Raw genomic sequence first — 22,776 nt, 5'->3', positions numbered from 1 at the left:
TATTTTCACTCCCTCCCCTCTGGATGACTTATCAGACTGGGAAGACATCTGGGAAGCAATGGCCTCCATATCTATCTGTGTAAATGATAAAGAACAAGCCTATAAAACGCTAGCTCAAACCTCTCTACCTTAATGCGTTCAAACACAGATTTTGTCATGCAAACACAGCTTCTGAAGCTGTGTCCTTAAGCGGTTAAGTGAATTCATTATCAGCTTTAATTATTTTTTCCTTAGCTCTAAGCCATTTTGTGTAGGTACAAGGCTTGCATAAAAAAGCAGCAATTGGGGGCGGGGCCTAACCGTCGATCAGGCTGGTCGCACATGGAGAGAACTCTGAGCAGAAACCCACTAAAAAGCGACATATTGCAGACAAAATACACCAGAACCAACATCTGGGAACAATAGAGCTACAGTGATACCCCGAGACTCATTTGGGTGAAGTTCCATGCTCGGAAAAACATTATAAAAACCGTTCACGAATTGCGGCCTACCAGCAGCTGCAAACGGGGGAGAGGTGGCAGATCTCCCTGTGAGCAGCACTGCAGGACAGCATTGACACACCTGGGACCCTCGTTCCCCCCCCAGCCGGTGAGGGTCATCCCGGCATAAGCACAAAGGCTTTCCCTTCAAGCCAACTGTGGTACACGGTAACCAATCCACCCCTGGGGCCTGTGTTCAGCTTTACCGCTGACACCAAGATGGCGGCGGAGGACCCTGAAAATGCAGCACGAAGCCCACAAGCGACACTTGAAGAGCGGCTAGATGAGTTATTTAACAAATTCTGGCAGAAGCTGAGAGACAGAGAGGAGCAGAAGAGAGAGAGCAAGCACCTTAACAAGCCTCAGGACCCTCCTTCCCTCCCTCCCGACAAGCGTTGGACGGTGCACGCGGCTCCCAGCTCAGCGCGGCAGGAGAAACAGATGACCCGCTTGTGCCTTAAGAGATCCGGTGCCCGCTACCACCTACCTGGACAGAAGGCCCGCAAGGGAAAGATCCTAGTGCGGACCAGGCCTTCATCACGAGCGGAACACACTAAACCTCGAGTTCCTGCTCGCAGCTGCAAGACGGACCAGAGCAGAGGGACTCGCACATGGGCTCCTGACAGGGCCTGGGGCCAGCGAGACGAGCAGCCTCGGGATCATGAGACTCTATGTACCTATTTGTTGCCAAAGACTAGCACAGGTGTTGGGTGACCAGTACTAGTCAGTGGGGAGAAAGGGGTGGGTGGCGGCAGAAGCTACCGAGAGCGGTGCTGTTCCACGCATCTCTTTCTGCCTAAGAATGACCAAGGTGCCTCCCTTTACTCATAAAATACCAACCTGGTGGAGCATGTTATCATTAGTTTTGTTTTCTTTTAATTTAGTTAACATTCCAGATTTAAACATCTCTACTTAGGATGTTGTACCACTTTTATTTGTCAGTTTGGTTTAAGCTTGCGTAACACTTACACACTCAACCACAGTGCACTTGGATAGCATAACGTAGGACCTGCAGTCTAACTTGATGAGCACTGTATATGTTTAATCTTAAAAGCCTAGGATACAATTCACTTATGCACGATCATCCATTTGTCTGGATAACCCACTAAGACAACTCGCTACAAGTGACTCAGACAAGTTGGATAGCCTGTAACTCAGCTACTTAGCTTACTAAATGTAAAAAGGTCCTCATGTTTTTTGCTCTTTTTAGTCACACATGTTTTTTGTTTTTTTTTTCTTATTTTTGGCTGCCTTCGCATTACTCGTGACCCAGTAGCATCAATCTAAGGCACACTGACATAGCCTGTACATTTTGAATGTGTGCAGCTTACAGCATATAGAGCCTGAACACCTATCTTATATAGGACCATACTCCATGACTAAATCCTGTTCGATTAGGACACTTCCCAAGCTACACTAGACATGGATAAGTTGGAGCTAGACACTATGTCGGTGCCTTAAAAAATTAATCAAGCTTGTTTAATATCTACTAGTACTTCTATCATTTCTCCTGTATTCTCTGGTCTTAAGCGCAGACCTATGATTCAGCCTGTTTATTGAAAACATAAAAAATGTGCAGTTCTTAATATGCCATGACACTGTATCAACCTGTGATCTTGCAATACGCTTATCAATGCCGTTGTGGCATCACAAGCATGTATGTTATTTCGTGCACTAAGAAAATAAAGAATAAAAAAAAAAAAAAGCAGCAATTTAGTAACAAGTTGGTAATCGCTAAAATGTATTTTGATATGGTTATTGAATATTATAAAACTAGCCTACATAAGCATTGTGTAAGTTTTCATTAAATAAGTGTGGAATTTGGCAAGTCAGGTGTATGCAAACACTACGGGAAGCGTAATCAAACAATCCCAGATAAAGTGTGCCTGCGCTGAATGGACCTTTTATTATGTCATGTGAATGTAAAACAGCAAATAATTGGAAAATGTGTTTTTTTATTGATACACATCCAAACTGCGAAATCGTAGACAATAGGTGAAGGTGGATATCAGTGTAGAAGGACGTGAGAACTACACACGGTAACTGCAGTGTAGGTCACATGAAATAAAATCACAAGAAAAGGCCTATAGTGCTCTCTATTAATAAAAAGTGCTGAATAAAATAGGAAATGAACTTACAATTTTAAGAGCAGACAAACCGCTCTGTGTAACAGGCCTGGGTGGAACAATCCCCACCTAGTATTCTTTGGGTGATGGTATTGGAACTTCAGATATTGAGGTGTGCCAGGTAGAGGTAAATATAAAAGTATATAAAATGTAAAATAAAAGCAGAGAGACTAACCAGAGATATAGGCAGTCAAACATAAATGTAAACAATTTATTAAACAATAGATAAAAACACAAAGCGTTTTGCCCCAATAGGCTGTGGTAAGTACATTTCTTACTTTAATGAGCACTTTTTATTTATAGAGAGCACTATGGGCCTTTTCTTGTGATTTTATTTCATGTGACCTACTCTGTAAATACCATCAGAAGAATATCCAACATGTGGGGAGTTTGAATACCAGTGTATGCTGTTTTACCTGGAGCTGGTTAAAGCTCTCAGAAATGTGAGTTGGCACTTTAAAACCTTAGTGTTGTTTGTGGCCACACTCCTATACGTTATTGCACTATTGGTCCCCTCTGTGTTTTTTTCTTTTCATATGCTGATTAGGATTTGAAAATATCGGATACCTAGAGACTTCATTTGCTTGTTTTTCTGGTACCTCTTTGACATTTTTTATCCAACTTTTTTTATTTGTTTTTTGGCGCACCCTGTACTTGCTGTTTTCTGTCTTCACTGTTTGTATCTGTGTGTCTGTACATCCCCATGGGTGGCAGTGTTTGCATCTGTGTGTCTCTATCTGTATGTGTGTTAGTGTTTGTATTGTGTGTTTGTATTATGTGTATTTGCATGTGTGTCATATGTATATATATATATATATATATAGACATACACGCACTTGGGGCAGAACAAGAGCAGGGAGACCATAGGGCAGCAGAGAAGCAGGGAGAGCCTGGGGCAGAGAAAAGGGGTAGAAATAACAGCAATAGAAATATTTGAAATAACAGCAACTATAATAATTAAAAACATTTTGCTAATATGAGGGGTACAATTTATGGAAATGGGCTGCCAAGGGATACTCAAGTCAAAAAAGCCTGAGAACCAGTGTTCTACAGGATGAGTGTAAAAATATACTGTGATTATAAAAATATTGGCATTGGTTTGGAAGTAAGAGATCAAACTCTGCCAATCAATCATTGGTAAAGTCAAATAAAACACATAGAAATCCAAATACAAATTTTATTCTTTAAAATCTATGATACAAAATAGCTGTTATATAATTAAATAGAGAACACAATATAAATAACAGAAAACGAAGGGCATGTATAAAACCAGTTGCTGTGTAAATATTGGACTTGGGTTGCTGTTTTCTGCTTTGGGTCTAACAGTTCAGCCAGCTGGAGTACTTCAGAAGATGAGTGACTCTATTTTTTGATGTGCTGTATTCATACTGACGGTGTCCATTAAACAAATACAGCAGTCCTAAAAAAACAAAATATTATTAATTTATATATCCTCAAATATTTGTAAAAACTGGCAGGTTTATTCACTAAAGTGTGAACTAATAGAAATTTAAAGTGATTTAAAAATGTTTGGAAATACACTTTACATTCACTTTTTCAATAACCCTGCTAGAGTTTTCAGTCCAGCGACTTAGCTAATTATAGGAGCAGAGATTGAGTCCATTGAGTCCATCAAAGTCAGCATCACCAAGGTTGCCCATTACTAGTTTAAACAGTGAATGCAAATGTCTTACGTTTTGACGTATCATGTGTTTTCCTTTCTACCAGACAGAGACTACTGCTTGTAACCAGAAGCCAGCAATACTGCTTCATATACAGCCTGGGGCCTTATATACAGTATACAATGTATCTACTCACCATTTGTCTGAAAAGCTGCATGGACTTTGTTTCCAACACCATGGAAACCTTCAGTTATTTTTTTAGGTGAATCGGTGTCCATACTTTGTTTCTTTTCATCATAACTAAAAAAAGAATAAGGACAGTTTGAAATAAGTCTCGGTTACTTTCTGTTTTAATACATAAACTGCACATTACATCAACCAAAAACACAATTTTCACATTGTATGTGTGAGTTTGTGTGTGTACATGTAGCTCAGTACAATTGTGTGTCTGGTGTTTACAAGACCACTAAAGCCACCCGAACCACGTAATCTAACATTGCATTAAACACATCACTGGTGGCTGTCTTCCAGATAGCCACTAGAGACGCTTACTCTATGGTGACAGAGTTTAACTTGGTCACATGACATTGCACCTCAAAGGAAAGCAATGAATTCTCCATCATTCCCCAATGGTACTCCTCTGTGATTGTTGGCAAGTCGCAGGGAGAAGGAGTGGGCGTCAGTGCCGGGGGAGTCTCAATGCCAGAGAAATGGTAAGTAAAAAACATTTTTTCCCATGTTTTTACTCCAAAATGGAAGGGGAGCAGGGTATAAACTAAACATGCACTACGACACTATAGCTTTAGCAATACATATAACTAATTCTGATGCTTCCCACTATGGGTTACCTGTCAGTCTAGTCAACTGCTAAATACAATGCAGCAAAGAGGGAAATGTGGATCAATCACTCTAAAAAACAATGGAACAACATTTTTTTCCCAAAATTGCTTCAGTACCTTCTGTTCTGGCTTTCTGAGATGTATTATTGTGATATTTGTTTTTCAAACCTATAAGTTCAAGAATTTAACGATCATGCAAATAGTTTGTTTATGAGCCTTACCTCCAAAATTTATCACCCACAAAGAAATATGTCTTCTTTGATCCTTCATCGTGGACTGCAGCATCAATCTTTTTTACCGTTCGTGAAAATCCAAACTCGTAGATACTCTTAGGAGAGCTGTCTTCAACTTCAAAACCATTCAGAACCCAATATTTTGTTCCTGTGTAATACATGAGTACGCATCACCGTTAGTTCATACACAGGGGAAGCTTCTACCCTCAGTCAAAGAGCCAGCATCAGCCTAAGAGCTGATTTGTAAGTAGACATTTAGAATAGTGGGCAGAGAGGGGACATAACTCATAGGGATGATGCCATATGGATGTATTATAGGAAATAATTCACATGTATGATGTCATCCATATAAACGATGTGTTTTAGGTAATAATCTTTTTAAAGATGGATCATATCTATCTATCTATCTATCTATCTACAAGATATTTTACCTTTAAAGAGAAAAACCCGATCCTTATTTGCATATTCATATGCAGCCTGAATTCCACTGGGGATGTTGGGCCAGATGTTCTTGATTAAATGATGTTCAAGTTCAGAAAACTGCGGAATTTTACGCCAAAAGTATCTGTTTTAAAAATAAATAAAAAGTAAGATATAGATTACATTATATGCATGCTAAGGTTACTTTCATAGCTGGTTTTCAAGTTTTTTCCAGTAAATTCCTTATTTTTCACAAACAAATTAACTTACCGTTCTTTGAAGAAGAACATCTCTCCGCGTAGGGTTGTCACTGCATCATAAGTTATATTCTTGCAACTTGATGGCAAGCTAGGTTCTGTAGGTTCAACTGGTTTCTCATTTGCTCCTGTGCAATGAAAATAAATTGTAAGCTCCTATGAACACGACCTCTTTAACTGTGTATGTTCTAAACAATTACACAAATGATCTCTTGGACCATCTTAGAACATTACAAACAATGGTGTTGCTTTCTAAATAAGCAAAACATTATAATTATTTTGATCATTTGCCTGAATAAAATTTAATTTCTGAAATTCAATATATGGAGAACCAGAAGTTAATATTAGTGCAGTATTAATCAAAGGTATATTTTTTAACTGTCATCAAACTCTATGCTGCCGGTAAGAGCTACTTATATGAAGATAACTATAATTAAAGTGAATGAGATGCTTCAAATTTAACCTGATCACTTTTTTAACTGCAATTGAATCCTTAAGTAATTAGATCTATATGATTGGATTTAGAAGCATAAATCAAAATGTGTTTATATCAAGTATTCCTTAACATCCGTCAGGTAGTAACTGACAGATCAGTTTAGCAATGAGCAGTCTCTCTGTCAGTGTGGTTTCAACCCTGAAGATCACAACTGTGTATCCTTGTTAAATGTTCATATAAAAAAATAATAATAATAAACATATAATAAATAATTGACTTACCGTAGAGGTATTGGATTCCTCTGAGATCATCTTCTGGAAGTCGGAACTCACTGGGATCGGTGTAATGATAGTTTGGATACATGAGAGCACCGGGGTCACTAGAATGGAATAGTCCAAGTGTATGACCAAATTCATGAGCAGCCACAAGGAACAAGTTGTATCCTTTAAGAGTAAAACACAGAGAGAATACAATTAAATAATTGTATCTTTATTAATAGACCTTAATATAAAATAGTGAATCGCTCAATTATAAAGGAGTGATGATAAGAGATTTGTTTTGCTTAGTTAAACATGGTAGATTCTAAATAACCAAATGAAACGAAAATTTTAATAAAATGTGTGTTTCTTCAAAATTTCAATTCTTTAAATAGGGAAGTAAAGCAATGAAGCAGGATTTGTTTGTTTTTTATGGACAGTGTAAATTCTTACATTGTGATTTCTGAATTAATACTATAAGCTAGAGATATTTTAAAAAAATGTTCGTAGTGAAGAAGGCAATTACTGGACCGACATAAAAGTAATAGACAAACTGTTTATTTAACACTACTTAGTGCATAGCAGTTGTGAATAGGTTCTCAGCTGATGAGTTATTATTATTACACCAGACCAGAAAATATGTAGTTTAGGGTATTACTAGTCTTAAAAAGTTAATACATTATCAATATCTCCCATTTCCGCCTTTAGGCACATCTAGCAGTATTTCTATTTACTAAACTCATTTCTAAACCTTGATAAAATAGCATTGATAATATAACTTGTATTTTAGATCCTAACACAATGTTCTAATTATTACCTTAAAGATGGAAGTATTTTATTTAGGCTTGCTTTAACATATAATAGATACTGATGAAAGTAAAGCCATAAGATATCATTGATAAATAAGATAAAGTAGGCATGACCCATTGCAATGTATATAATAAAATGTTTGCCTAGGACAGAGATGAGAAAGACTTACCATTGCTTCCAGATGTCCACATTTCATCTTCATCAAAATGTGCGTCTCCACCAATTCCATTTCCGGGTGCAAATGCATGTGCTAGTGTTCCGTGTTGGCCATCAAAAGGGTAGAAGTCGTTATGAACTGCCATTATAAAAGCAAAATGTTTTGATGAGTTAAACTATTACTTAAACATGTTTTACAGCACTTTTGATGAGGTTAAATTATTTAAAAATGTAACAGCATTTTACACATTAGCAAGTAAGATCAGTTTCTTATTGTTTGTGAGTGCCAAGATGTGGCCAAATTAAATGTGGTGAAAAATGTTTTATTTCTAGTTAAGAAATAAACCCACAAATATGTTTCCCTCTGCTACACACTTAACATACAAGCTTAACCCCCTCAACATTTTTTCAATCGGTCTCTTGCTGCCCCTCTGCCTAAAGGAAATTAGTTTTAAATTATATAAATGCTCCTGCATTGTACAAGAGCCTCCATGGCTCAATCTCTATATTGCTTCTGAATAGCAGCCTACGAGAGAGTAGGAATAGACTCTAAGCACATTAATTATATTTTCAGTCTCTAATAATAGCCAGCAGTGCCTTTTGAATTACTTTGTCTAGTTTTAGTTAAGCTACTGTTGGTACATACAAATATAATACATGTTTTTTTCTGTTGACGTTTTACCAAAATTGAAATCCTTAAAACAGAAGATACCCAAAACACCAAGAACTAAACAGCTAAATACCCTGGACTTTGATCTTTTGTATTTCTGTTTTTATTTTGCACCCATTTAGTATTTAAAATTGTTATTTATTCTATCCATGGATTTTTTTTTAGAATCTTGTGGATGTATTGCAAAGTGGGTACAATGAAATATATGACAGTATTTTCCAATACATGATAGAGCATATTTAAAATTTGCTTGTAAATTTAGAAAATTATTTTAGGCATCCCTGAACAGCATTCTAAAATAGTTTGTGCATTTGGTTCCAGTGTTAACAATGTTATTCATAATTCATTGTTTTTGTGAAACAACATCTAATGGATTTTTGGTTAAATACCTTGTGCAGCAAATGAAATCTCGATATCTGCCAGAGCATCATAAATTCTGGTGAACGTCAAAGGTGTCACATCACTCCAAACTTTAAACGCTCTCTGAATGGCAATGTCAACATCTCTACTGACCATATCTGGTGTGTAATTCACGATTCTGGAAAAGGAAATATAAGACTTAGTACATCTTGTATCTTTATGCACCCATGCAACTTGCACTTTTTGAATTTCCTTTGGGAATACCTGTATGTCAAGTCTGTCTTCTTCCACACAGGTTTTCCTGGGAACGTACTGAATTCTCCAACATCGGCAATGCCACATCTTGGAAGCTGCATCATTTCCATGGTGTCTGCGTCCAGCTGTCCTGTCACTTCCAGTCCAAAAAAGTCTTGCATTTGGCGTATCTTTTCAACATATGGACTGTTTTTCTTTCTCCCCTGGCGAGTACCAGTTGTCTCAAGGTTGTAGAATTTTTTCAAATAATCCTGTAAAAATATTCAAGATGAATCACTATCACTCTCCTTCTATCCTTCTCTCTCGTAAATTGTCAAGTATGTACATGGTTAATATATGTGAATCTACCTAGAGTAGCACCCAGGCAGTATTTTATATACCATTTGTGAGTATCTATCTATCTATCTATCTATCTATCTATGTGAATCTACCTAGAGTAGCACCCAGGCAGTATTTTATATACCATTTGTGAGTATCTATCTATCTATCTATCTATCTATCTATCTATCTATCTATCTATCTATCTATCTATCTATCATCTATCTATCTATCTATCTATCTATCTATCTATCTATCAATCAATCTATATATCTATCTTTCTATCCTTCTATTTATCTATCTATTTCCATCTGCCCATCCATATTTACATCCACCCATCCATACATGCTAAGATTATAGAAAATATGTTTTATAAATATAAATAGTAGTAGAATCGTTATTTTTACAAATATCTTAACACAAATAATTTCAATTTTTTCCAATTGTAGATAAGTCATACTAATAATAATAATTAATCATTATTATTAATAATACAAATATTATTATTAACTTATCTTCACAAACATTTTACCTTTTAAATTAATATTTTTCCCTTTTTTACAAACAGTAGATTAAAAAAAAAATGTTTATATTGGTATTTTATTGAAAAATAAATGGCAAATAAATAAAAAAAATAAAAATAATAATAAATAAAAATGCTAGCTTATGCATTACACCAGCACATGTTCTATAAATGTACTTACCTCAGCAAACTGAGCATCTTTCTCCGCGCTGTCTGTTTGAGATGCTGCAGGGAAAGCATAGCAGCATGTTACTGAGAACAGTAACAACAGTAGTAAGTGCTTCATAGCTCAGCCGTTGCTGTGTTTCTTCCTTAGCAGATTGTTTTAGGGGTTTCTGAATATCTGCGTCTTTCTAAGAGCTGAGCATGCCCATTTATATAGTACCTGGAGTTCTAATCCAGTCTATAGCTTCTGAGTCAGACTTCCTTTCATTGCATTTTTTTTCATTACAAACAAGTCATGACACGACAGAGTAAACCCCATGATTGTGCAACGGTTTAATATAACACATGTGGATGAAAAATACATTTTCAAGAAAGAGCAAAGTATACAAATCTAATGTGCAGGTGCACTGATCAACACATAATATTTATAGAAACTGTACCTAAAAGAGGGAAAATCTTGTTTTATCCCAATTTCCCAAAACACCTTTACCAGCCCCATTTTCTGGAGAGGCTTGAATGGAATTAGAATGTAGAAGCACCAAATAGAATTTTGGAAACATATTTCTCAGGGTTATAAACACTATATTTGAAAAGTCCTTCCAAGACTAACTTATGTACTGCACTTACAGACAGCAATCAAATGCTATGCACTAACATTGATTCAGGATACTGGGGAAGTTTATTATTATTATTATTATCATGATATTAGAGAGCGCCGTCAAATTCCGCAGCGCTTTACAATGTCTTTACCCGTGTGTCTCATTTCCTCAATTCCAACTCTCTCCTTGACCCCCTTCAATCTGGCTTCCGCCCTCTCCACTCTACAGAGACTGCCCTTATCAAAGTTACTAACGACCTAATCGCAGCTAAATCCAAAGGCCACTACTCCATACTAATTCTTCTTGACCTCTCAGCGGCCTTTGACACCATTGATCATGCTCTCCTTCTTCAAACTCTTCAATCGCTTGGTCTCTGTGACTCTGTCCTCTCGTGGTTTTCCTCTTATCTCTCCCAACGCTCATTCAGTGTCTCCTTTTCTAATGATACCTCCTCCCCTCGCCCTGTCTCGGTTGGAGTCCCCCAAGGCTCCGTCCTTTGTCCCCTTCTATTTTCTCTTTATACTACCTCTCTTGGCAAACTTATTACCTCTTTTGGATTCCACTACCACCTGTACGCTGATGACACCCAGCTATATCTCTCCTCCCCGGACCTCTCCCCTGCCGTCCTGCAACGTGTCACTGCTTGCCTTTCTTCCATCTCTGACTGGATGTCCTCCCGCTTTCTGAAACTCGATCTCTCAAAAACTGAGCTCCTTGTCTTTCCTCCTCCTTATACTGATCCTCCTCTTTTGCTCTCCCTTCAAGTTTGTGGTACCAACATCAGTCCATCCTTGCAAGCGCGCTGTCTTGGCGACATACTTGACTCTGGTCTCACCTTTGAGCCTCACATCCAGCATGTTGCCAAATCCTGTAGATTCCATCTTAAAAACATAGCCCGCATCTGCCCCTTTCTTGCACCAGATACTACCAAGGAGCTTGTCCATGCTCTAGTAATTTCCCGCATGGATTATTGTAACCCTCTCCTGATTGGTCTTCCCAATAGCCGTACTGCACCCCTACAGTCCGTAATGAACGCTGCTGCTGCTAGATTGATTTTCCTCTCTAGTCGTTTCTCTCACAACTCACCCCTCTGCCAGTCCTTAATTGGCTTCCTGTATGCTATAGGAGTCAATTCAAGGTACTAACTCACACCTATAAAGCACTGAACAACTCTAGCCCCTCTTATATCTCCACACAGATCCATAGGTATGTCCCTTCTTGGTCTCTCCGCTCTGCCCGTGACCACCTCCTGTCCGTTGTCCGCACTCGTACGGCCAACTCGCGCTTGCAGGACTTCTCGTGGGCGGCTCCCTTCCTATGGAATAGCCTGCCTACCGCCATCAGACTCTCCCCTAGTCTTGCATCTTTTAAGAAGTGCCTTAAAACCCATCTCTTTAGGAAAGCTTATGGCCTCCAAGACTAACCCCTACCTCACATACCTGTCTCTTGACCTCTCCTAAAGGGCAGCCCACCTTATTTGATTGCAAATTCCTGTCCTAATGTGTTTTACACCCCACCTCCTATAGAATGTAAGCTCGATTGAGCAGGGTCCTCTTCAACCTATTGTTCCTGTAAGTTTATCTGTAATTGTCCTATTTATAGTTAAATCCCCTCTCATAATATTGTAAAGCGCTACGGAATCTGTTGGCGCTATATAAATGGCAATAATAATAATAATAATAATAATAATAACCAGACAAGTTGGACACACAGGAGAAGGGGGGTTGAGGGCCCTGCTCAATGAGCTTACATGCTAGAGGGAGTGGGGTAAAATGACACAAAAAGGTAAGGATAGTATTAGACTAGTGACAGTTGCAGAAGAGGAATCAGTCGGGAGCTATTAACAGTTTAATTGATACGCTTTTATGAAGAAGTGGGTTTTAAAATTTTTTTTAAAGGAGTTTAATATAACAAACGATGAAAAATAAGTTATCAAGAGAAAGCAAAATATACAAACCTAAGGTCCAGGTTCACTGAATCACACATACAATTTATAGAAGCAAAAATAAAAATACTTGCACAAAATGCGTAAAGTTGTAGTGAAAGTGATAAAAATGCGTTGGTTACTGCGTTCAGTGGTAGGCTTCTCCGTACAAAAATGTCTTTAGAAAGCATTTACTTTTAGACAGACTAGGGGAAAGTATGACAGCATGGAGAAGTGCTTTCCAGAGAATTGATGAGAGCATTCCTGCAGTCTAGTATAGAATAAAGTGATAATAGAACAGTGTTTCTCAAAAAGGTTTGGAAAAGTACCTCTGTTTGTCTAAATCATGGGTCGTCAACCTGGTCCCTACCGCCCACTAGTGGGCGTTTCAGGATTCCAGGTGGGCGGTAGGGATTTCGGCGGCTAAATCCTCTGTTTAAGAGAGTGGGTGGCTGGGCTGGTGTGGCTGGGGCTGACAGACCTAATCATTCTGATTAATCCTCCCCTCAGACTGTGCCAGCCTGTCAGTCCGAGGGGAGGAAGGAGGAAGGAGGGAGGAGCTGGGGGCTGGTGTGGCTGCCAGCAGCTGCAGGGAGACCTCTCAGTCTCCCTGCACACTCTAAAATCATTCCGGTCGCATGCCCCGCCCCCAAACAGAAGCTCTGCCTCCTGCCCACAAGCTCCACCCCCACACATGTTACTGGGAAGCTGCCCACCGTACCAAGAGGACACTGAAAGGTATTTACCTTTTTCAGCCCCCTACCCACCATTCAAATGCCCCCACCTCACAGACAGTCCCTCTACCCACCTCACAGCCCCCTACCCACTATACTGCCCCCCTACCCACTATACTGCCCCCCTACCCACCTCACAGCCCCCCTACCCACCTCACTGCCCCTACCCACCTCACTGCCCCCCTACCCACTATACTGACCCCCTACTCACTATAATGCCCCCTACCCACTATAATGCCCCCCTACCCACCGCACAGCCCCCTACCCACTATACTGCCCCCCTACCCACCTCACAGCCCCCTACCCATCTCACTGCCCCTACCCACTAAACTGACCCCCTACTCACTATAATGCCCCCTACCCACTATAATGTCTCCCTACCCACCTCACAGCCCCCTACCCACTATACTGCCCCCTACCCACCTCACAGCCCCCCTACCCACCTCACAGCCCCCTACCCACTATAGAGCCTCCCTACCCCCCCTTACAGCCCCCTACCCACTATAGAGCCCCCCTACCCACCTCACAGCTCCCCTACCCACTATACTGCCCCCCTACTCACATCACAGCTCCCCTACCCACTATACTGCCCCCTACCCACCTCACAGCTCCCCTACCCACTATACTGCCCCCCTACCCACTATAGAGCCCCCCATACCCACCTCACAGCCCCCCTACCCACTATAGAGCCCCCCTACCCACTATAGAGCCCCCCTACCCACCTCACAGCTCCCCTACCCACTATACCGCCCCCCTACCCACTATAGAGCCCCCCTACCCACTATAGAGCCCCCCTACCCACCTCACAGCTCCCCTACCCACTATACTGCCCTCCTACCCACCTCACAGCCCCCCTACCCACTATACAACCCCCCTACCCACTATAGAGCCCCCCTACCCACCTCACAGCTCCCCTAACCACTATACTGCCCTCCTACCCTCCTCACAGCCCCCCTACCCACTATACAACCCCCTACCCACTATAGAGCCCCCCTACCCACCTCACAGCTCTCCTACCCACTATACTGCCCCCCTATTCACCCCACAGTCCCCCATCCACCTCACAGTCCCCCTACCTACTATGCAGCCCCCTACCCACCTCACAGTCCCCCTACCCACCTCGCAGTCCCCCTACCCACCTTGCAGTCCCCCTACCCACCTTGCAGTCCCCCTACCCACCTCACAGTCCCCCTACCTACCTTACAGCCCCTCTACCCACCTTACAGCCCCTCTACCCACTATATGGCCCCCCTACCCACCTCACAGCCCCCCTACCCACCATACAGAACCACTACCCAGCTTACAGAACACCTACCCACCTTACAGCCCCCCCCATCCACCTTACAAAAATCGAACCAGATAATATTTAGTCTCGCAGCATCAACCTCAAGGACCTCATTAATCACTAGTAAAGGTAATTTCAATTTACTTTATTGTTTTCTCATTAAACTTTATAAAGTTAAAAAAACATTATAAACATGGATAAAGTAGAAATAAAAAGATAAATGTACGTACATTTATTTTATTTTTAAAAACACCCTCCTTTCTAAAAAATATTCCGCACTTGCGCGAAAACTGGTGGGCGGTAAGGAAATTTTTCCATCAAGAAAGATGCATTAGTGGGCGGTAGGTAGAAAAAGGTTGACTACCCCTGGTCTAAATAAATTCCTAAGTACCCTGGCCTCGAGAAAGTAATTTCAATTGATTTTCAATTCCAAATAAAGTGAATCCCATATTGGAGAACAAGCCTGATTAAAGGTTGTAAAGAATGTTTTTAAAATAAATATAACATAATAATGTGAATATTTTGTATGTAAAGAGGTGTGTATGAACTATTAATCTGAAGTATAAAAGTCACAAAATGAAAACATACTTAATAGCTAAACACAGAGGACATTTACACACACAGATAGTTACACACAGAGGTCACTGACACACACACACACTTACACAAAGGGGACACTGACACACACATTTATACACTTAGAAAACTGACACACACACACACACACTAACTGATTTGACACTCACTGACAGACACACACTCACTGACAGACACACACTCACTGACATACACAAATACATTCTCTCACACACTCATAAATTATTATTTTTTATTAAAGTCCACTCAGCCTTCCTGCCTTTGGGAGAGCTGGAGTGGATCCTTTCCCTGGGATCTAGTGTGGCTACTGTCATCTTTGTGGTTTTCTTGCTCTGCTCCCTCGCTGTTCAGCAATGCCACAGCTGTAATGATGTCATAACCTGGCTCCCACGTTAGCTGGGCATGCGAAGAAGCAGTGCTGAAAGAGCACAGAGATTACAGCTTTCACACCACCCAGCTACAGCCTCCTACTAGCCACTGTATTTGGTTAACGTAGGCACCAGCCGCCCGGGTAGGTAGGGTTATGGTGGAGTGAATTTGTTGCTTAGTGAGAACCAGTAGTGGGTCTCAGCATCAGTATGGTTTTTGTAGGTCAGTGTGAAAAATATCAATAGTACACTATGTACATAATCTTATTGCCTGCTCAGTGCTTAGTCTGACCTTAAATAAAATATGTATAAAAAGAGGAACATAATTATTGAATTGAGTAGATCTTTCTTATTATATCTCTGCTTTGTTATTTCAATGGTTTTACTTTTTGTAAAAGCACACAATTACTTTCTTAAACAAGATGAAAGTAATTTATTTTATCCTTGGCATATTCTTTAATTTATTGACTAAATAGATTTTTCTCTTATTTATTTAAAATAAAAAAAATGTCTAGACTAATTTAACACATTATATCAACTATATAGATGTGTTTTTATCTCTTTGCAACTAGTGAAATGATCTGTTTTGCCCGGATGTTTATTACAAATATGGACTGCCATTAGTTGACCACTAGGTGGCATAAATGCATGATTAGTTCCCCACACAGCTGTACATTCTTTCGATTACTTTACGACATCCAGTAAAATGAATCAAACCAAAATAGTAATAATACATAGCACACCAAAATTATACTGAAATACCGGTAACTGGAATTCTGCTATATCATAGTACACTGTAAGAAGATGAACGTGCAAACCTCAACAGGCTCCTATTGGATAGAAATTTATCAACGTTACCAAGCAGTTAAAGGAAATTCACAGGATGCTGACTGATGTAAAACAATCCTAGGTTTTTCTAATGATGACATAGGGAACTATGAAGGCTGAATTTAATTAACACAATAAACAGAGATTCATGTTAAGACTCATAACTTCGAACATATGTCAACATAGATAAAGCTGGCTCTGCTCAGGTATTAGGGATGGGTAAATTCTCCCATTTCTTCCAGGTACACAAAAAGCATCAATGTCTACAAGAAACTATAATTTTAAATTAGTTGTATAAAATTCGGCTTTCTAGAGAGGTTAAGAAACTTAACCCCCGGGGGCGTGGCTTGGCGCCGGACGAGAATGGCCGCCTAAACCTCGCGCTCCGCTCCTGCCTGCCCAAAAGCACAACTTAACAGCACAAACTGGCACCCATGGGACGCACCAGACGGTCCCAAATGACCCCCTCCACCCCGAGAACCCAGGGGAACAGCTCCCACCCCTCGATTAGGAGTTACCTCCACACGCCGGGCGACTTGCTCCCACAGGAGGAGGACTCCAACATGGCGCCCTCCTCGCCAGGCTCCACGATGTCGGAAGACGGCCCCAGCATGCGAGGAAGCACACCGGCCCCACAAACACCGGACTGGTATACCCTCTTTACATCCCTGCCGAAAAAGGAGGATTTCCAGACCCTCATTGAGGAGGTTAGATCCACCCTGCGCACCGAAATTTCGGCCCTCGGCACCTCCCTCAAGGCACTGGAAGCGAGGGTGCAAAATCTAGAAACCCAAGGCCCAGACCTGCATTGTCCTGCAATAACTGCCACTACAGCACAAGCCAAGCAACTACAGGACCTGCGGCTCCACGTGGAGGACCTGGATAACCGCGGCAGACGGCACAATATCAGGGTAAGAGGCTGCAGGGAGTCAGAGGCCCCAGAGGACACCAGGGCCCTCCTAGTGCCACTTTTCAATCGTATCCTAGGCCGGCCCAGGGAAGCCCGCATTCCAATAGACAGGGCTCACAGGGCATTAAGGCCCAAACCACCCCCGGGCGCCCCCCCCAGAGATATAATTTGCCATATACCTGACTTCCAATTAAAGGAGGACATCATGAGGAAAGCTCGCGCAGAACGCTCCTGGAGGCACGAGGGACAGGTGGTCGAGCTATACAACGACCTCTCCCACCTCACCCTGCAGGCCCGGAGGGCACTACGACCCATAACCGCCATGCTACAAGAAGCCCAAATCCGATATCGTTGGCAATTTCCCTTTGCCCTTACGGCCCGCCGGGGCAACACTGAAGCCACGATCCGCACGCCGCAAGACACCCAGGCTTTTCAGGAGGCGCTCGGCCTCCCACAAATTCCCATCCCGGACTGGACTAATTGCCCGGTCAATGAACGCTCCGCAGGAAGACCTGTTGGCCGCTTCATACCACAAGGCCCTGACACCGACTTCACCCCCCCCCAGCAAGCAGCACCTGAGGAATAAAGGGGACACTACCTACTCCCTACCACTCAAGATCAAGGATTGAGCTACGCATCAAAGGATCCGACCTACCCACCTTCGTTAGACATCAAAGTACCCCCCCCCCACCCCACTTCCAAGACTTTTTCATTCTGACCAACCCCCCCACGCATTCTCTGCATGACCCTCTGGACACTGGACTTCATCCTGCTCCACCACCCCACCTGGACTGCCCCGATGATCTCACCAATGCCCAATTGGGCCCTGCAACTTGGGCGTCTGACTCACCGCACCGAGCACCTCTAGACGGCCCATTGCCCTACCATTGCCAATACTGGCTCTTCCCACACCCCCCATGGCGGGCTGGGGCACAAACACCCGGAGACTGAGTCCCATTTTCACGCCGGAGCCCCTACCCGGTGCATTCCTGGACTTCCGTGGACTGCTGCTCTAACATCGCTCTGAACACCCTCTCGTAGAATGCGATGGGAGAATGTGACCAACGGTGCAAGTATATTACAGGGGATCATGGACACTGCAAACACACCACTAATCACACACACCCCATGAGACACAACACACAGCAACAACAACTTACTCACCCTTTGCTACATAGACCTACAATAGCATGACACACATCCACTCACCACACTTTTGCACACACTTTCAGGAACACTGACACTAGGGGGTCAGGACACCGACACCTTGAGTCACAATGGTTTCAATGTCTCACTGCTAATGCCAATGTTTTTTATCTCTGTCTTAACCTATGTACTTTCTTGAAAATGTAACATTTGCCCAAATAACAGCTCTAGGTTTGTTCACCGATACGAGACAACTGACCCTGCCTGACGAGAGGCCTGGAACAACACCACACAGTGCAAACGAACGACTAAGCTGACACCAGGGTGGGCAGGCAGACCACACAGGAGCATACAGGGACACGCAGACGACACTGTACGTACAAAGCAACGGGCTCAAGACGACCATACTAGAGACACCTAGACACCCACAAGACACACACGAAAGGCAGACGCACCGACGTAAGCCATAACTCTACCAACACGAGACAGCCTAAGCTAACATAGTGTCAAGGCGAAAACCCAAAGGGTAAGAGGCGAATAGGCACACGTTTCCCCCTCCCCTCCTCCCCCTCATACCCGACTGGACACTCTCTGACAGGACACGCCCCCCACGACGCACACCCCAACCGACGACGGAGGGCCATCTCACCACCCGACATCACTCTGTATGGGCATGCTTGATGTGCTTAATCTGTTCAATCTGCTCGCCTAGCATAAACTGCCTGAAATGTTTGAATTGTTTGTATTGTTTAAAATGTTACTTAAATTCTTCCTGGGAATGCAACTGTCTAAGGATATATGTTATACTGATGTAGCCGAAAGTCCCCACCTAGCCCCACCCCACTCTCACGCCGCTCGAGGCACGAGACAAACCATCAAGGGGCTGAAGCGGATGCCTGCTCACACACTACACAGACCGTTTCCGCTCCCTCCTATGATCCTACCCTCCATGGGTGCCACATCAATTTCCACCACAGAGCTACTGGGCAGCAGGAGACGGATGAGGGCCGACTGTGACCCACCTCTCACCGGGAAGTCACTAGTGGGCGACCACCCCTCACCCGACGCTACCAACCCCACGGGTGCACTGCCAACAAACCTGTGAGGCGGACACACGGGACAACGTCCCCGGACCTCCGCCTCCCAGCGGCACATTACCCCTACCTACTGTCGCCTTAGCGACCCAATCACACTCACTAACCCACACACCCCACTCCACTGCTCCCTCCCTTCCTCTCCCTTAACACCACCCAACCCGGGTCCGAGGGAGACCCAGCGGCATGGGTTCGCCCCCCCGCGCTCCCCGCGTCCCCGGCGCAGGCAGAAAGGACAGCAACACCATCAACCTCTACACGATCAACGCAAGGGGCCTCAACTCCCCACACAAGCGGGCCAGAGCCCTACGGGAGATCAGGGCGCTGGGGGTATCGGTTGCCTTCTTCCAGGAAACCCACTTCCACGCACCCCAGGCCCCTAGGTTCTCCGACAGATACTATCCCACTGGACACTTCGCCCACAACCCCTTGAACAAATCCAAGGGAGTGGCCATCCTACTCTCGGCGGACACTCAGTTCCATCTGGAGGCGGAGATAAAGGACGCGGAAGGCAGATACCTTTTCATCAAAGGGAAAATAGGCGAATCGAAAATCACCCTGGCGAACCTCTACCTCCCGAACAAGGGACAGAAGAAGTTCCTAACCTCTGCCCTAAGAACCCTAGAAACGTTCGGAGAAGGCACCGTCATAGTTGGAGGGGACTTCAACGCCCCCCTGGACCCCAGAATCGACACGTCGAAAGGCACCTCCACGATACCGGACCATGTCCTCCGGGGCATGAGGTCCCTCCTCTCCGACCATCAGCTCGCAGACTGCTGGCGCATTCTCCACGATACAGAAAGGGACTACACATACTACTCGACACCACACAACTCCTACTCGAGAATAGACTACTTCTTCGTCCAACACAGAGACCTGGACACACTGAGATCTGCTCGCATAGCACCCATGACCTGGTCGGATCACGCACCAATACTCTTGACCATCGATAACCCCAGGCCCTACAAATCGCAATGGACGTGGAAACTTAATGAATCCCTCTTGGATGACCCAATAATACAAACGGAGGTGCGCACCGCTCTGGAGCACTACTTCCTCACCAACAAGCCACCTGACTGCACATTGCCCACCATCTGGGAAGCGCATAAATGCGTGATCAGAGGAATTCTCATTAAACACGGTACCCGCCTGAAAAGACAGCGCGCGCAAGAAATCTCACACCTCATCGACCAAGTAACCCAACTAGAAACGCGACACAAACGCACCCTCGACGACGCTACCTACAAACAACTCCTAGACGCCAAAGCGGATCTCAACACACGTCTCACATCGAAGATTCAATTCCAATTCCAACTCGCGAAGAAAACGTTCTATGAATTCGGGAACAAGAGCGGCAAACTACTCGCAAGAGCGCTGAGAGCACGGAGACTAAAGAGCCATGTCCAACGAATCTCCCTGAGGGGACAATCCCTGCTCACACCAAAAGCCATTGCGGAGGGATTCAGACAGTATTACTCCTCACTGTATAACTTGCCCGCAAACCCCATACGCAGCACCACATCAGAAGAGATTTTTGCAGCACGACAAAAAGCATATATTACACAACACATGACAACTAAGCTCCCGCCCGGAACCATATCCGCCCTAGAGGAAGATATCACGAGCGAAGAAGTATGCTTAGCCATTAAAAAGGCAAAACAGGGAAAGAGTCCGGGACCGGACGGATACACGGCAAAATATTACAAGATGTTCGCAGACGTTCTTACCCCACACTTGCTCACCCTTTACAACTCCATACAAAACGGAGGCACAATGGACCCAGCCTCGCTTCGAGCCCATGTCGTGATAATACCAAAGGAAGGGAAGGACCCGTCCTCCTGTGCTAGCTACCGACCGATTTCCTTGCTAAACACTGACCTCAAATTGTTCGCCAAGATCCTGGCCCTCCGCATCCAATCACTACTACCAGACCTAATCCATCCAGACCAGGTGGGATTCGTGGAAGGTCGGGAGGCCAGAGACAATACCACCAAGGTGCTCAACCTGATCCACGCGGCAAAGCAGGGTCCTTCGCCTGCTCTGCTGATCTCAACGGACGCGGAGAAGGCTTTTGACAGGGTCGACTGGTCCTTCCTGCGGTCCACACTGGAACACCTCGGATTGGGCCCGCACATGATGGCCTGGATATCGGCCCTGTACACCAACCCGACTGCCCGGGTACAAGTAAACGGACTTCTCTCCGATCCGTTTGAGATCAAAAACGGCACGAGACAGGGCTGCCCATTGTCACCTCTGCTCTTTGTCATCAGCCTGGAGCCGTTCCTCAATGCCGTGAGATCCCAACCCGACATCTCTGGGATCGGAGGCGGCTGGGGAGTCAGCAAAGTCTCCGCATATGCGGACGACCTCCTGTTCACGGTCACCGAACCACAGCGTTCCCTAAGAGAACTGATGCAGCAATTCGACACATACGGCACTTTATCAAACCTAAAAATCAACTACACTAAATCTGAGATCCTCAATGTGGGATGCCCTCAAACGCTGGTGACCAGCCTACAGACTGACTTCCCCTTCCGATGGTGCACAGAGGCGATCAAATACCTGGGGACATGGCTATCGGCGGACCTCGCGGACACCTTCCGCATAAACTTCCCACCTCTCCTCGACCGGATCACGAAAGACCTGGATTCCTGGCACCTCCCCCACATCACATGGCTGGGAAGGATCAGCGTCCTCAAGATGAATGTTCTCCCTCGTCTCCTGTACCTCTTACAGACCCTACCAGTACATATCCCCAAACCCTTTCTCGCACAAGTCCGAAGGACAATGGCAGAATACGTGTGGCACCGTAGACGTGCGAGACTGAACTTTGCCACTCTCACCAAACCCAAATTATACGGGGGCCTAGGATTGCCGGACCTGGCAAAATACCGGCAGGCGATCCACCTCCAACGGCTGATAGAATGGACACATAACCCGAAAGACAAACTGTGGATCCCGATAGAGGCGAGCTTCTCGCGGACACCCCTCTCCCTCCTTCCATGGCTCCCGAGAGCAATGTCAGGTGAGCTGCCAAAACAACACCCAACACTGAATGTCACAATGTCCATCTGGAGGAAACTGGCACTGCAAAAAGACATGGCTCCGGAGCTCTCACCTCTCTTTGTCCCGTATCGCACAACCCAAGATTCCCCCTGGCGGAGGACCCCCGCTACACTATGGCGCTGGGACTACCGACCCCCTGCAGATTGAAGGACGTGTACAAACAGGGCTCAATCATGCCTCTGGGAGACCTGGTCCCGAATAACCCGCACACCTGGCCACTCCACTTCAAATACCACCAACTAACGAGGTTTCTGAAGACCACACCCGGACTGGACTCAGCAGCCCGTGCACTCACTACA

The 22,776-nt window shown here is 44.0% G+C and overlaps 1 protein-coding gene across 1 annotated transcript; it reads right to left on the bottom strand.

Moving 5' to 3' along the window:
* Positions 1-3,845: 3,845 nt before the first annotated feature.
* LOC134598881 (matrix metalloproteinase-18-like) lies at positions 3,846-10,082 on the bottom strand. The gene is made up of 10 exons (XM_063444924.1): positions 9,943-10,082; positions 8,930-9,171; positions 8,695-8,843; positions 7,649-7,774; positions 6,694-6,855; positions 5,990-6,104; positions 5,731-5,864; positions 5,288-5,447; positions 4,424-4,527; positions 3,846-4,025 (listed from the first exon to the last, which is right to left on the bottom strand). Exons 1-10 carry the CDS (start codon positions 10,045-10,047, stop codon positions 3,925-3,927), a joined length of 1,398 nt encoding a protein of 465 aa, XP_063300994.1. The 5' UTR covers positions 10,048-10,082; the 3' UTR covers positions 3,846-3,924.
* Positions 10,083-22,776: the final 12,694 nt, after the last annotated feature.

The sequence above is a fragment of the Pelobates fuscus genome, chromosome 1, assembly GCF_036172605.1.
Source record: "Pelobates fuscus isolate aPelFus1 chromosome 1, aPelFus1.pri, whole genome shotgun sequence".
Taxonomy (NCBI): Eukaryota; Metazoa; Chordata; class Amphibia; order Anura; family Pelobatidae; genus Pelobates; species Pelobates fuscus.
Note: the sequence above shows the minus strand (reverse complement) of the source record. Positions and strands in the feature narration are given on the sequence as shown.

Coding starts and splice junctions, on each gene's coding strand:
- LOC134598881 (XM_063444924.1), bottom strand. CDS start 10,047: ATGAAGCACTTACTACTGTTGTTACTGTTCTCAGTAACATGCTGCTAT. Junction 7,775..8,694: donor GATTTCATTTGCTGCACAAG/GTATTTAACCAA, acceptor TTATAATGGCAG/TTCATAACGACTTCTACCCT. Junction 5,865..5,989: donor ATGTTCTTCTTCAAAGAACG/GTAAGTTAATTT, acceptor TTTTTAAAACAG/ATACTTTTGGCGTAAAATTC.